This window comes from Rhagoletis pomonella, unplaced genomic scaffold (genome assembly GCF_013731165.1).
Source record: "Rhagoletis pomonella isolate Grant_MI unplaced genomic scaffold, Rhpom_1.0 Rhpom_scaffold_00004, whole genome shotgun sequence".
NCBI classification, from domain to species: Eukaryota; Metazoa; Arthropoda; class Insecta; order Diptera; family Tephritidae; genus Rhagoletis; species Rhagoletis pomonella.
In genome coordinates this window covers 24,288,253-24,305,058 of record NW_023458558.1, presented here as the reverse complement: position 1 = coordinate 24,305,058, position 16,806 = coordinate 24,288,253, and the positions used below count along the sequence as shown (strand labels likewise).

The following is a 16,806-nucleotide window of genomic DNA, read 5'->3' as shown; positions in this document are numbered from 1 at the left end:
TAAAATTAGTTGGGCTATAAAACTACATACTTAGAATTTCTCTAAAAAATCTGAATAAAAAGTTGAAAATTAGTATGCAAATTTATTGAATTTTCCTGAGTTTTGCACAAAGTTTAGAGATTTTGTTTTTATGTTTTTGGTGAAGTACGAACTATATTTTTATTAAAAAATATTAAAAATAAATTAGAATAAAAAACTTTGCATATATTGCGAAAAGTTCTCAGTGCCAATATTTTTGTCCGGCACTGTATGTATAAATATGTACATTTAACGTTAAAATTACTTCAAACGTGAAAGTAAGTTCTGCAATGAAATAAAATCAAATGTTTTAAATTTCTATTGTTTTAATTTCAGGAAATAACTAGATATACGATTGAAGAATAAAATTATTTTAGTATCCCAAACAACGTATTTCAATGAGTCCCATACTGACTGAGTAGTGTGGACACTGATACTTTTAGAGTATCGATACCATGAGCTCGATGCCAGTATCGATATCAAAGTCTGAAATTTCGAACCCTAAATGCACCCAATGGCACACCCATTGCACATCCTGTGCATAATCTGTGTATATGTAGATGGTACTAACGCATTTGTGGAAAACTTTCGATGTACATGCATACATACTCGAATATAGATGAATGGGCGTGAAAAAACCCTCACTCTACAATTTAATAGAGAAAGAAGCGAAAGGTTAATGCTAAAATACAGAAAACTAGCCTAGCGGGAATAAAAACATTTTAATGCTTTAATGCGCTTTTAGAAAAACTTTACTGAGTGGCACTCAAAAATCCGCTGACCTGCAACCAGTTGAATCGATGGTTGCTGAGTGTCGTAAAAACAAACTACTTGTTTAGGTAGGTATGAGGTGAATGTCAATGGTGAGCTGTTAAGTGACGGAAAAATTTATGCAAAGAATAACATTAATAGTTGAATGCAAGGCGCATACAGGCGTTGTTGTCATAGTCATTTTACATATATCTGAGCAAAACAAATTTTATAAAAGCAAGAATTGTGTGCTTGCTGCTCACCACTATAGAAAATAATGGCAACTGACTGGAAGTCTGTACGTTCTTGAAATGGTTATTTTATCTTAAAAGTTACTATAAAAAGTTGGTTCAGGTTATCTTTTCAGACGAATGTTAGCTCTCTTAACTAGTGACCAGCAAGAGTGATATAAACTGAATGCTGCTTTACTGAAGACATAGGAGGTCCTGCAAACACCTATGTTAACGCATAACTTTGAACCACGTTAACCGATTTCTATAATGCTTTTTTTTTTTAAGGAAAGCAGTGACCTCAAAGGTGGTCCCATACTAATTTGGTTTAGATCCGATCATTGGATCTTAAAGAAGTTGACGATAATCTTAAACTTCGATATAGGAATTGAAGTCGGTTTTGTTTAAAGTCGGTTTTGTTTAAAAATTACTTGCTCTTGTTAAACTTTTAGAAGCTTATTTTATTTAATTGTTTTAATTTTTAATTATCTTTTGATTTGTAGATTTTACTATTTTTAAAAAGAAATTAAGTTTTTTAATTTAATTTAATTTTAAGAAACTGTTTGCAAAAAGACAAGCAGAACTACTAATACTAAGAGACTAATACGACTCCATTCTGGAAGCTAACTTGAAAGCTTTTTTCTGTATTTCGAAAAACTAATTAAAGCATCTAAAGTCTTCGCGTTATTCTATTTATCTTTAAGCAATAAGTTTTCTAAAAACTAACCGAAAAAATAATAATAATGCAATCAAAACTAAAAATTTTAGTACAAAAAAAAAGAAAAAATTAATTAAACAAGTTTCTAAATAATAAATGAATTTAAAAAAATTGTATTTTTGAAACAATAAAACATGAAAATTCATTTAAAAAAGAAAAAGGTATTCCGTTGCCCAGGCACGAATTTCTTTCGCCTGATATTTAATGACTTAAACCATGTCCAGTCTGTTTTGCCAACGAGTTGTGCATAATGGTTTAACGGTGAGATTTTTCATGATTCATGATTTTTGAAAATGGTCCATCTCTGGGTAGATGCGGTGTAGTGCACCAAAAAGCGTGGTGCATGTTCTGGATGAAGAGGCAGCAACGCCCTTTACCAAATTCAAGGAATGCCATCCCCATTGTAGAAATCTCTCTCTCTCTCTCTCTCTGGCATTTAGCTCGAGGACCCCGGCTTGATTTCCTTTTTGTTGTTTTCTAGAGTTTCGAGTAGAAGATTAGTCATTCCCCCACCCGTCGATAAAGAAAGTTCACATTCGAAAATTTTACGCAATTAAATGTCATTCCAGAATTTTGCGCCCCCATCAATTTGGCGCCCAGGGTAACCGCCCCTCTCGCCCCGCCCTAAAGCCGGCTCTGGTTTCATCCAAACCACCACACAAGCGCACGCCCATGCAAAGAGGTACCAGCCCTTAGTTGCCAATTTAGAATTTAATTTGGCACATTTTCTGATACTTCGATAAGGGCACGTACGCTTAACTGCACATTGTTCATTTATGTATGCATGTACATATGTACTGGAAATGGCCCATTTTTTTATTAACCTATTTGCCTTGTGCACACATTGCTCAATATCACAGCTGTGTTAAATGTTTTCCTTGATAAACACGCTGGAATATTAAATCAGTAGGATTCTCTTAGAAATTTAAAATACAGTACTCACTAGTTTATCAGGATGATCAGCATCGGAATCATTCCGAATAATCGAATTTTCTCAATTAACTAAGTAATGGGTTAAAAATAAGTATACTGGTCTTAAAAGTAAATTATATTTATCACTCATACAAATACATGCACAATTGCAGTTCTTTTATGGATTTTCGAGTGTTTTCATATTTACATAGAAAGGAAAGTTAGGATTTAGGTTAGGTTAGGTTAATCTGGCCGGCATTGAGCCGCACATATACCGGTAGGGCCTTAGCTTTGCTAGTTGGAGCTCGTTTTTACGCGTTAAAGTAGACATCACAAAGGATGTCAACGTTTTTTACGAATTTAAGTAAAAATTTCAGCCCTAATTTTGAGATGTCCTCTAACTTCTCGAATTGGTAGGCTCCCAAGCATTTTATTCGTGTTATTTACAGTGCAGGACATCGGCAGAAGAGGTGCTCCAAGGTTTCCCTGGTCTCCCGCTCACGACATTTCCTGCACCTGTACACGCTAGTGATACACATTTTTAGGGCATGAGCAGCCACTAGGATATACCCCGTAAGCAATCCGGTAATAACTCTGCAGTCTTCCTTTGATAGCCGTAACAAGAAGCGAGTATAGTTGCTTCCGCCGTTTTCGCACATAATTTTTGCAGTTTTGCAAGTGGTTAACTTATTCCAGCTAGGCCTGAGCTGCCTAATCATATTATCGACCTATTTCGTTGTACCTGGTGGCATTCTTAGCAGTCTCATCTGCTATTTCAGTACCTTCTATGCAGCCATTAGAATAAAACAGAAAAAATCTCTAGAAGTTTCTAAAGAAATGATCTTGAAGAAAATTAGGGGAATGCCAAATATCCCAAATGCCTAATGCTCTAACAAAAACCTTGACTTATTTTATTTATTTTAGTGCACATGTAAAATAGAAATTTTTATTTAAAAAAATTTTGGTTTGATTTTTATAAACTGTAAAACGAATATAAATAACCAACACTGGTTTCGAGACTACGTTTTTCACAGATTTTGGAAGGATGTTTTAAAACACGCCTTCAATAAAAATTCTAAAGTGCCAGTACCAAAAAACTCGCATGTCACTTTTTAAAAAGCCCTACCTATTTTTGATAGTATTTTTAAAATGTTTTTTGTTTCTCCTGTAAAATAAAAAATTTGTTGGTTAGGGCCTTTGCGAATTAAGGTAACGATATGTACATATATATTAATCAAAATTTCGAATAAGCGGAATTTTTACTTAAAAAAAAAAACTTGCGAGTTTTTTCTATAGCCTTTCTCCAGTTAATCGGGAGTTCTCGATCGATCGATCGATCACAGATAATCAAGGTAACACTGTGCATCAAAAACATTTACACATTTGTAAGTATTTCCATTACCAGCTGCTGTGCAACTGTCACATTTTCCTAACACAACTTCAGCGATGTTTGTCAACGCTAAGAGCATTGCAATAACCGTTAAAAGGTGGCCTTAGGACGGCTTAAACACCAGTGCGAATATGCATATATAATGTATGCCGACACGAATGGGTGATGTGTGCGTGCATTTTAATGGGTTCATTTTGCTGCTGTTATTTTATGTCTTCTCTTTGTACTTACGTAAAAATAAAGTCTTCGTAGAGAGAATTTTTTTTTAATTTGTGACAAGTTTTTTATTCTAATTTCCTTTCGCAAACTTTTTTTAAAATATAGTTTAAACTATAACAAAAAAAAATAATAATAAAACGACTACGTGCAAAAGCTTAAGAAAGTTCAATAAAATTGCCACTTGTTAATTAAATTTTTTAGAGAGTTTTATTACGCAGTTTATCCATGCAAAGTATCTTCGAAAATTTTTTTTATATGGAAGACACTATCAGCAAAAAATTTACCAAAATTCAACGCGATTTTTTTGTAAACTTGAAACTTGCACTTGCTAAAATTAGAAGGGCTACAAAACTGCATATGTACGCAAAATCTCTCTGGAGTTGCAAATCTGTATGCAGTTTTGCACAAAGTTTAGACGTTATATTTTTATGTTTTTTTTTTGTTGTAGTATAAACGATATTTCTATGCAAAAAAAAAGAACTTGGCATATATTGCGAAAATTTTCTATACGTACATATGTAGTATGGATGAACACAAACGCATTCTCGTACTCACATATTTAAAGTTGATAGCCAGACACAGTTTTATCCTTGTACTAGTACCGAACTGGTTGTAATAAACTTATAACCGGACGGAACGGATTTTATGGAAATTGGCATTTGTTCTGCTAAATAGATAGAGTATATTTAATTAAGGATGTCCATGATTTAGCTTTCCCTGATTCCATATATACAAATGTGATGTTGCCTTTTTTAAGATATTTGCCTTTTTTTGCCTTTTCTACCTTTGGCGAGTAAAAAGCCCTTATTTCTGATAATATGAAAGTTTTAGACGTTCCATATTTAAATTGGGCGCCAATTTTATCAACTCACGTCGAGTGCATCTTTAGTACATTCAAGGCTTTTATTCATAGTTTTTTCCATCGTCTTAATTCAAAAGTTGGAAAACAAGTTGACAAAACCAGATGGCTAGTTTCAGTTCGGATAGTTTGTTGAAAATTTATTGATATATTGATAAACGTAAATAAATTTGTTTCCTCATGAATTTTTCAAATAAATCGGCTTTGATACACTGAACCAAAAGCACAATGGTTTTTTCAACCAAGTTATGGTTTGATTTTTTCATGGTCAATAAGCCGATTGTAACAAATGTGATTCAAGTTGAACATTTGAGAATAAATTTGTATGTATGGCAGCGGCTGAACGAGCAGAGGTTCTTGCTGTGCACCATAAGTGTAAATCAGAATTATTTAAGTCCATTCCGGTCAGTCATATTGTGTTCTGCTACTGTACATAGATTGTGACACATGGTTCGATAATATATCGATGGCTGAGTGGAAGATCGACCTATCTCGGCAGCTAGTTCGAAAACGCTCTATCTCAAAAAACTTTTCAAGAATGCCCTATTTCAGAATTTAATTGAAAAACACCCTATCTCAAAATTCGGTTCAAAAACGCCCTATCTCACTTCAAAATGTATTGAAAATATGCTGATATAGGGCGTTTTTGAATCGGCAGCTGAGATGGGGCGTTTTTGAAACGAATTCTGAAATAGGGCGTTCTTGAAAAGTTTTTTGAGATAGTGCGTTTTCGAACTGGCTGCCGAGATAGGTCGATCTTCCACTCAGCCATCGATATCAAACCTCCCTAAGTCCACCTTAAGAAATTTTGCTTCAAAACTAAGTCCATACGGCATTTTTAAAAAATTTTTAGAGTGTTGCAAAAGCTATTCGAAATAGACAGCAAGAAAGAAAAAAAAAACACATTTTCCCAAAATTGTCTTATGATGGACTTAAGCAGGTTTGATATATATCGACTCATATGCTCAATAAAAAAAGAAATATTTGTAATTTATTTTGTCAAACAACGTGGGTATTTACTTATGTACGTTGTTCTAAAAAACGTTCGTTGGCCTCAAAAGACCAAGAATACTTTTTAATAACGACGTATCTGCATACAGCAGTGTTAGAGACGTTGTTTTTGATCAGTATGCAAGCTACAATTCCGACTGAATTACTGGAAAGAGTGTAGTTACTGGAAAATTTTTGCAGATACCACGTTTTACATCAGGGTTTCTCGAGCTTCAATAACTTTATCATTATTTATAATTTGACAACTATTTTCGCATGTATAAATTCGTATTTTCAAGACGAATTCAACGATGTAAATAACTCATTTTTGAAGAAAAATGCAGATACCCACACATTTTAAATCTGTACGGCAGTATAGAGATTGAAGAGATTGATAGAGAGAGAGAGAGTATTCAAAAGAATATAACATCAGAAGCAAATCACGAAAATGTGGTTTAAAATTATAATCCAGAAGAAACAAATGCAGCTATTTAAACTGCAGAAAACAAAACAATATCATAAAAAGAACTATGTTCTCTTCGACATACGTCAAAGATAAGGTAGGAGTGGGGAATTATACGGCTGCCCATTGACAGCTCGGTTATATACAAATGATGATGCTTGAGAAATACATATACATATATGTACATATGTTTAAAGAGACTTTCATCAAAGTTGTCATAGCTCACTGTTGACCAGCTTTATTACACAAAGACCTATAGGTATCATGAAAGTATAAAAATGCAAACGTACATGCATATGTATGTACATATTTTCATCACAGACTTATGTATGAATATATTTCGGTACATGCATTTGCCATTCTTGTAAACTTATACGCATTTACATACTTAAATTCATAAATTTCTAATTTTATGTTATATCTGCTTTCTGTGATTTCAGGTGGTTCCGACAGCAACAAAGGCAAAAGCAAAAAATGGCGCAAAATTCTACAATTTCCACACATATCGCAGTGTATACACCTCAGAGACAAATTAGGTAAGAAGAATTTTATTTCGTTTAAATAAATGCACTGAAAGGCAAAAAGTTCTAAACAAAATGTCAGTGATATTACCAAATAGGCGGCCGCCATGTATGTGTGTACATAAATATACAAACGTAGACTTGATCCGCTTGGAGAACTTTCACTTTAATGTGATTTTTTAAATTTGATATATTCTCTGCTTAACATCTTTCTTTTTAATTTCTTTTTAACCCACCGAACGGGCGGCGTTCCAGTTTTTTTTCGAATTTTATGTTTCCCATAAGAGAGACTTAACTTTCGATATTATAATAGTGTATAGGGCTTGGAATCTCATGCAAATGAATGTTTTTATTGGGCACCTTCAAATGGAAATGGTTAAGTTAACTTTAAGAATCGTGAATTTCCTTTAAAATGGCATTCAATCGTTAGTGCATATTTTGCAGTAAATGCATTATTTTTCAAAAAATACCTGCTTTTGCCTATTTTAGTATATTTTACAATAAATGCATATAGTTTTTGCTTTTTTTATTTACAACCATTTAAATTTAATGCGAAATCTCTTGACGAAAAAATCCCCTTGACCAAAAAATTGCCGTTGAGGCACTCTCTTCTACCCCGGTTAGATCTCAACTTCTGGAAGACTGAGGGAGAGAACTAACCTATATATCTGATCAATACGAAATTACCCTAATATGGGTCCTGGGACATAGGGACTAAGCAATTGCTTTTCCTTAAAATTGCACTTAAATTTATTTGAACAAATCGAGTGAAAGGCCTTGTCTTGCCTTGTTTCGTGAAATTTGAGTAAGTACATATTAACATTTTTCTGTTGTTTCTGTGTTTCTTCCAGATATAAGCTATGGTTACGTGATAGACCAACAACCCATTGGCCGTATATTGTTTAGACAGTTTTGTGAAAGCAAGCGGCCCATTTATTTTAGGTACATTTCCTTCCTGGATGAAGTGCAGCGGTGAGTACTTGTATTTGCCTTGCAATTGATGTCATTATGTCAATACATATTATTAGAATATCTTTTTTGCTATCTTCAACTTCGAAATTTAGATATGACGTGGAATACGATGAGAATCGTATATCCATTGCTGTCGACATTGGTCGGCGCTTTTTGGCCATTGACACGCCTACGGCGTTGAATAATGGCATTTGTGATATCGGCGATGAGAATGATGTCAATGATGCCAATATCACCAATTCCACCGTTGAAAGTAACACTGCAGCAGAGACTGAAAATTGCAACAATACCACCGCCAACAAGAGCAGCAGCAACAATCACAAAATATACGAACGTCACAATGGGGACGAACACAATGGCAACGATCATCTACAGCAGCAGCAGCAGCAGCAGCAGCAGCAACAAAACCAGCAACAGCGGGATGACACTGCGATACAATGTAATGATGCCGGTGGCTCTGGTGGCGGTGATAGTGGTGTGGATGCCGGCGATACAGTTGGTGGTGGAAGCGGTGAAGGGAGTGGCGGAGGAGGCGGCTGTGACGACAACGGTGGAGGTGGTGGTGATAAGGAAAGCAATTGCCTGTATACTGCGGGCGGTAAAAAACTGAATTTATTCAACCGCGACGAACTAGTGCTGGATGTGCTCAACGATGATCTCATTGCGCGCGTACGGGACAAAATCACTAGCGGCAACAAGGAGCTCTTCGAACCATGTGTGACTGCGGTGAAAGCCTTTCTAGCTGGTGAACCATTTCGAGAATTCGAGACTTCAATGTATTTCCATCGGTAAGTGTTGCAGTTATATTTAATTGCACTTTTTTTTCAATAGAATTAAATAGCAATCAACCATTAAATTTTAGTAAAATAAAGTGTAAGTTTAAATCAGGTTGATTTTTGGCAATTTTTTTTAACGCATTTTTTTCCATACACAGTGGGCCGTATGAATAAAAACTATGCAATTGCTTTTTCTTAAAATTTCATACCTTTTACTTCAATTTTGTTTGAATAAATTGAGTAAAAGATCTGAAATTTTAAGAAAAAGCAAATGCTTATTTTTATTCATACGGCCCAGTGTGTTCGACAATTTTTTTTTTGTATGGAAAAAGTGCGTAATATATTCAAAATAAAACTTTTCAAAAATCAACAAAATTCTAAAAGATCTGATTAAAAGGTTGAAAATTTAGTAGCAATTTTGCAGAATTTTCATAGTTTTTGCACAAAGTTTGAAATGTGACTTTATATAGTTTTTGTTAGATAATGAGCGTTACTGTTATAAAAAAAAAGTAAAAATATTAAATAAACAAACGAAAAATAGGAAAAATTTGTTAAAATGTCGAGTCCCTATTTATTTTCCCACCACTGTAGTATTTTTGTGTGAAAACAAGCAGTAAACTGTTTAGGTTGGAGACTTATTTGCGTAGTAGCATTGGGCAGGAGAGATTGGTTGGGTTGGCGCTCCTAAATGTGCATAGGGATCTGGAAGTTAATCCTCAGCAAGTGCTAGATGAGCCAGCAAAAAAAAACCAAGGAGGATTCCATTTTCAATTTAAAAATAATGTATAAAATAAATTTGCTTAATATAATAAAAATTATATTTTCCAAAACCGATAGTAGACTCATTCATGTTAAAGTATAGGGCCGCGAGAATTTCAACGAAGACTCTCTAAATTCAATAATATTGTCATTTGCAATTGTGTATGTAAACTTTATTTGTTCAACATTTGAATAGTACAAATAGCACTGGTCTACAAGGGTTTTGCGAATAAGACGGGACCTGGTGTTTCCGAACGGATTTTTCGTGCTGAACACGAATCTGGGGTCCAAAACTTCCCATCACGTCACGTTTTCGAGAAAAAAAGGGGTTGAAACCCCTAAAAACAGCGTTTTTGGCCATTTTTGAAAAATTGTAGAGCTGAACCCTGACGTGCTACAAACTTTGTATATGTCAGAAATTAAAGGCTAAATCGTGCCCTTTCGAATGAGCCCTATGCCGAATTAATCGCATGCACCCTTAGATCAGGGGGTGTATTTGTGTCTAGGAGTCCAATTTTTATATCCACCATATTCGACCCGTCATCTTAAATTTTTAAAATCTAACTGCAGATTCGTAATCAGCGACTTTTAATATAGTTAAAACCTTGGCATTATTAATTTTCTATGATCGTTTAAGATTAAATTCTTTCTGTGATCAATTTTTCCTGCACCCCTAAACACAAATACACCCCCTGCTTTAAGGGTGCACGCGATCAATTCGGCATAGGGCTCATTCGAAAGGGCACGGTTTAGCCTTTAATTTCTGATATATGCAAAATTTGTACCACGTCAGGGTTCAGCTCTATAATTTTTCGAAAATGGCCAAAAACGCTGTTTTTAGGGGTTTCAACCCCTTTTTTCTCGAAAACGTGACGTGATGGGACATTTTTGACCCCGGATTCGTGTTCAGCACGAAAAATCCGTTCAGAAACACCAGGTCCCGTCTTATTCGCAGAAAAAAAGTTGAAATTTGTAGACCAGTGTAGTTATTCGTGTGCATAGAATATTTTGTTGCAAGAAATGAACGGTTGTGTGATTGCAATGTTTAACAAATCCATTTTCACCTTTCGTTACACAGATATTTGCAATGGAAATGGCTGGAGGCGCAACCCATCACCTACAAAACGTTTCGTATGTACCGCGTACTGGGCAAAGGTGGCTTCGGCGAGGTCTGTGCATGTCAGGTAAATACAAAAAAAAAACATATATATAAAGCAAAAGCGCACAATACATAAACCGGGGAAAGCGTAAAATATGCAAATGTATGCTTATTCAGAAGTACTTGCTACACATTTTTATGGCATTCATATTTTTCGAATACATAAAATGGCATGCATCTATGTACAGTGACGAGCAGAACTGTAACATGGTTTAACACTTTTTGTTTCAGCCACCGCTATATTTCCAAGTTCTAACGACTTTCATACTTTTGCTGTATATTCTTGTTGGTACAACCCTACTCTCTCTCTCATAATGATTTGAAGTCAATACAACAACAATAAAAAAACCAGCAGACACAAATGTAAATTAAGGCAGATGTTACAGTTTTGCACTCATATACTTTTAAGAGCTTTTTAACAATTTTCACGGAAAAAAAGCACTAATAACACAAAGTTCAGTAGTCTTTTGCCTGTTTCAGTTCCTGGATGTGATTTGGCATACCTTATTTGTATCTTTGTAAAAATTGTGGAGGTATATCCTTAGTTTGCTTTCACAGCTCATGTACTCGATTTTACGGACTTTGATACTTATTAAGCTGTGCTTTTAGTTGATTTCGCAAATTCTCGATGAGATTCATGTCCGCGGTTTGTGGAGGTCATTTGAAATTAGCAAATTTTCCCTTTTGTATCCAGTCTTTGCGAATATGTGCAGTGTGTTTTGGGTGATTTTTCAGCAGAAACTCTCATTTTTTCGACTACATCTTGCAAATTTTGTTGAAATATGAACAGATACTGTTCCTCACGCATAATGCGTACCAACGGACCAACAAAATTTTTGAAATACAACCCCAAACAATTAAGATCCTACCACTGTGATTCACAGTTTGCAGTACATGATGCGCTTGGGCTTAATTTGGGTCTTTGATCCAATACCATGCTCGGTCATCTGATTGAAAGCGATTAATTTAGTTTTGTCAGACCAAATAACCTTCAATTGAAACTTAAAAATTTTATTTTTATTGCATTCTGAACGGCCTAACATATCCCAATAGGCAACGGTTCGGTTTTCGTGCGATGCTGCGAAATGCTGCCACACTCGCACATGTATTATGATCAAATTTGCTTTTTTCTTCTTTATGATGCGTTTGCGCTCAAGTTGGCAATTCTTCGCCTCGCTGTCTATTGATTTGCATTAAAGTTTAATACCTTAAGCGCTTCTGTAATAGTGGCTGCATCGCTACTTGCTTCTAAGTTCACAAGATATCGTACCGTAATATTTTTTAACAGACTTCCTTTGTCCTTGGGAACACTTTAGGCTATATTTTTTCTAAGACTTAACATTTTTAAGTAGCAAATTCCAAAATTGTTTGCCACTTTTCATGCGGTCCCGCCTTTCCGCAGTAAATCTATTATTTACATTTATGGTTCTTGATTAACTATGTTATTTACTGGTGATCACTTCTTCAATAAATTACGATATAGAAAAAAGTCATCTGACTTCCAACTAAGTAAAAGATAACTGTCAAATGCAAAACTGAGAGTGAGTGCAAAACTGTAACATCTGCCTTAATTTACATTTGTGTCTGCTAGTTTTTTTATTGTTGTTGTATTGACTTCAAATCGTTATGAGAGAGGGAGCAGGGATGTACCAACAACAATATACAACAAAAGGATGAAAGTCTTTAGAACTTGGAAATATAGCGATGGCTGAATTAAAAAGTGTCACACCATGTTACAGTTTTGCTCGTCACTGTATATGTATTTACAAAAGTACAAGTCATGATACTTTTTCGTCATTTTACAGGTACGTGCCACTGGTAAAATGTACGCTTGCAAAAAACTCGAAAAGAAGCGCATAAAAAAACGTAAAGGCGAATCGATGGTGCTGATAGAAAAACAGATTTTGCAAAAAATAAATTCCCGCTTTGTTGTGAACTTGGCATATGCGTATGAGACCAAAGATGCGCTCTGCTTAGTGCTAACGATTATGAACGGTAAGTTGAGTTTCTTGAAAAAAATAAAATAAAATAAATAAAAAATAAAAAATAAAATTGCATAACAAAAGAACGCTTCCATTTTATGGTTATTAAGGTTTAACATTATTGGCTATACTTTGGTATTACATTGGCGCTTACAGCGGGTTCTTTGGGGTTTAAAGCACCTCCTGAAATTTTTTGGAATACGTACCATGTAAAGCAAAAATTAAATCATTTGACACCGTTAAAAGTTTATATGAAAGTAAATTAGCGAAAATGTTATTCTTGACAGAGTCGTGTCGAATGCAGGTCGTTTTTCGAGAGTCGAATCGTATCGAAAATTTCACGTCATTGCCTAAAATGTATACTCGTTTTTCGAGAGTCGAATCGTATCGAAAATTTCACGTCAGTGCCTAAAATTTCCACTCGACTAGTGTATGAAAACCGGAAAACTTGGCAGCACTGTATAATTTTCGACGATTTTCGTCGTTTACTTATTTTGGCACGACAGTAGACAATGCCAATGTTGTCGAGTCGTACAATTTAGCCTGATTTACGGCTTACGCAATGAGGCTGATTATGTTTTTGTAATTTTCGGGTCCTTTCGCACTAATTTGCTTCGCTTGAATCAAATTTCATTGTTCTTCTTCATTTATTTTTAAGTATAATGTTTACTTTTGCGAATAGAGACATAAAAATATGCTTTTGTGTGTTTGTTTGTATTTAATTTTTTTACTTCCGGGGTGTCGGTTACTTATATGGCTAAAAAACGTGAACTTTTTTCAAGCTCTAAAATCTGGTAAATTTGCATTAATATGTATTTTTTTTTTGTTTTTATGATGAAAATTATTCGAGGAAGTTTTTACTAGGGCTTTGTTCATTATAATGTAAAAAACCTTGTAAAAGTAAATATTTATGGTTCCAGTAAAGTTTTCGAAGTCTAATTAGTATTCACAACCTTTCCTAAGGGCTTATAGCCGAGAGTTATTCGAAAGCTTAGTCAACAACCCTACTTTTTTGGATGGGCTATTATATGAACGGAGCTTTTCGCAGAAGTACAAAACGGAGCTTTCAAAGACTCCATTGTCATTGCTCAAGTCCACAAAAAAGAGAGCTCCTGCTGTTTGTGTCAATTATAGCGCAACAAACCTTCGTAATATTGAATACAAGGTCCTCTCTACGGTACTGTGTGACAAATCGTTTAAACGAGTTTTAGTTTAACAGACACCTTTATTTACTACATTCTTTTACTACAAGTTTGAAACTTTTTTTTTTTAATATTCCGCAGGTGGTGACTTAAAATTCCATATCTATAATATGGGCGGTGATCCGGGTTTCGAAATGGTGCGAGCACGATTTTACGCAGCCGAAGTGGTGTGCGGACTCGAACATCTACACCAACAGGGTATTGTGTATAGAGATTGTAAACCAGAAAATATATTGCTGGACGATCATGGCCATGTGCGAATATCAGATTTAGGTTTAGCCGTTGAAATACCGGAAGGTGAAATGGTGCGCGGGCGTGTCGGTACCGTAGGTTAGTGCTAGAATTGGATCTTCTATAAATTTTTTCATTTCTAACTAACATTTCATTGTGAAGGTTACATGGCACCTGAAGTGATCGACAATGAAAAATACTCATTCTCGCCGGACTGGTTTAGTTTCGGTTGTTTATTATACGAAATGATCGAGGGTCAGGCACCTTTTCGTATGCGCAAGGAAAAAGTGAAACGCGAAGAAGTTGATAGGCGTGTGAAGGTAAGTGGTCCTATGGAGTCTTTGGAATATTATTTACAAAAAAAAAAAAAATGAAAAATGCTGTATTTTTTTTTGGAATTTTCAATTAATATGTTGATTTCTGAATTTCTTTTTCGCAGGAGGATCCTGAAAAGTATTCAAGCAAATTTAGCGATGAGGCAAAGTCATTATGCCAGCAATTGCTTGCGAAATCCATAAAAGTGCGACTTGGCTGTCGTAATGGACGATATGGTGCGCGTGAGGTGAAATTACATCCATTCTTTAACTGCATCAACTGGAAACGGTTAGAAGCTGGCATGGTGAAGCCTCCATTCGCACCAGATGTAAGTAAAAGATAAAAACCTTGTAAGTATGTTGTTGTTGTTGTAGCGGCTACTAAATCCCGCTCGGGTCGGTTCATCCGTCAACGTTGTCGTCCGTTTCAGCTAAGGGGAGGCCCAGGAAGTGCGCGTCTTCGACGGTCTGTCCATAAGGACAGGGGCGTTAGCTAGGTTTGGGTTCTCGGGGCATGTGAAGAGATGCCGTGAGGCATGCGGCGACTCTCCACATGTCGGGCATTGGTTGGGCACTTTCTCATTAATTCTGCTCAGGTATGAGTTTAGCCTGCTGCAATAGCCAGAGCGAAGTTAGGCTATTGTGGAGCGGGTCTCCCAAGGCAGACTAAGTTCTGTCCCGTCCACGTCAGGTGGATGTGTGCCTAGAACGGCATTCACAGTCTACAGCGCCTGTCGATAAGCTGACGGGTTTAATGAACCTCTGGACTTCGTCCGTCAGTTCGTAGAGATGCCTCCTGGCGTGCGTTGGCGAGGGCTCTTCTGCCAGCAGCTGTTTTTTTTGGTTGACCACGCCTGTGGCTCCCCACAAGAAACTGCTTGCAGAGCATCGTGGTGTGCTCCTTGATTGGGAGCATCTGGGCCTCGTCTTGAAGGTGGTGTTGGTGCGACATCAGAAGGCATCCGGTCGCTGTCTGAAGTGCCGTATTCTGGCAGGTCTGTAACTTCATCCACAGCGTCCTGCTAGTCCCAGGCGACGACACGGGTGTGGGTGTGTGGGTTCTGTGCAGCACGGGCGGGTGGCGGTTCGCCGGGGAGGCGGTCCGATTCGCACAGCATGGGGCCACGAACGACGTGGTCCATTGCCGGTGCGTACGTAGGGCCGAGCAGGTGCGGAGATGGCTCCACCCGTCACAAGCATTGCACCTGACCGAGGTGGAGTTTGTATCCAGTCGTCTCTGGCATACGCAGCAGGTGTAAATTTCTGGCCCTTCGAACAACGTTTGATGGATTTCGCCGACCTAAACGGTATTAGATTGCCGAAACAACAGCCCTAGGTCGGGTAAAACCCGAGTCATTTCGGTACGTAGAACCGGCTGTCGTAGGAAGTGACCTAGTAACTATCTTAAGTACTGGTGTGACTAACGACTCTATTCTATATGAGTGATAAATTCCCGTCACAGCTTTTGTTACGGAATAATATATGAAAAGAAAAGGCTTTCATTAATCGCTTCTTGTCTTTTGTTTCGCGAAAAACATCTACTTTATCTCGAACCTAAATTAGTTAATTTCTTTAAAGCATTTATTTTATACATTTGCAAGGTTCAGGATGTAATTATACTAACTAGTTGTAGTGATTGCTCTTTAGTAGATTTCACGTAATTCCGTTTAAGACTTAGCTATTTAAACAGGGCGCCAAAGAATGTCTTTACATTCCTGAAATGCTTTCATAGTCGATTGGAATCGATTATTTTATACATACACTCTGAATTACATACGTACATCCCATGCCGTAATTACAATCGCACCATATACATATGTATGTATTAATTATGTCGAACATACTTTGTATGGCGAAAATACACAACACGGTCACAAAAGAAAATTCCAAAAATCAACGGTTAGTCCTAGCTACTTCCAACTTGCATTTTATTACACTAAATTTTAATGATTTACTCAAAATCTGTACAAGAAATCTTATTAATAAGCTCAAAATTTTTACGAAAGTTTGCTGAAGTTTAAAACTTCGATTTTGTACAGTTTTTTGTTAAAACATAAATTATATTTTTATTAAAAAAACAGTAAAATTAAATAAGAAACAAATAAATTGTTAAAACTGGTCAATATGTGGTGCGCTTATAATTATGGCACGAGGTGTATGCAGTGGACGCTCTCTAACGTGGACTATTTAAAATCGAGGGGGTTCATGTTTGCGAAATGTTTCATGTAAATTAAAGAAATAGTTCAGTGGCATACAAATTTAGGCTATTTGTAAACAAAACCTTTTTTTTTTGTAATACGAGTATTAGTGAATTGCCCAAAATTAGAAAAAGTCAAACTCC

General features: G+C 36.1%; 1 protein-coding gene across 8 annotated transcripts in view; it reads left to right on the top strand.

The window, feature by feature from the left end:
- Positions 1-16,806, top strand: part of LOC118737312 (G protein-coupled receptor kinase 2) — a 255,458-nt gene that overhangs the window by 237,872 nt on the left and 780 nt on the right. For 7 of the 8 annotated variants that reach the window (XM_036467736.1, XM_036467738.1, XM_036467739.1 and 4 more), the window contains 8 exons: positions 6,990-7,085; positions 7,922-8,042; positions 8,099-8,830; positions 10,656-10,761; positions 12,542-12,731; positions 14,002-14,250; positions 14,314-14,471; positions 14,591-14,794. In XM_036467736.1, coding sequence (XP_036323629.1) covers positions 6,990-7,085; positions 7,922-8,042; positions 8,099-8,830; positions 10,656-10,761; positions 12,542-12,731; positions 14,002-14,250; positions 14,314-14,471; positions 14,591-14,794 — 1,856 coding nt within the window. The remainder of the gene's footprint in view (positions 1-6,989; positions 7,086-7,921; positions 8,043-8,098; positions 8,831-10,655; positions 10,762-12,541; positions 12,732-14,001; positions 14,251-14,313; positions 14,472-14,590; positions 14,795-16,806) is intronic. The other variant, XM_036467740.1, reaches the window with a different exon arrangement.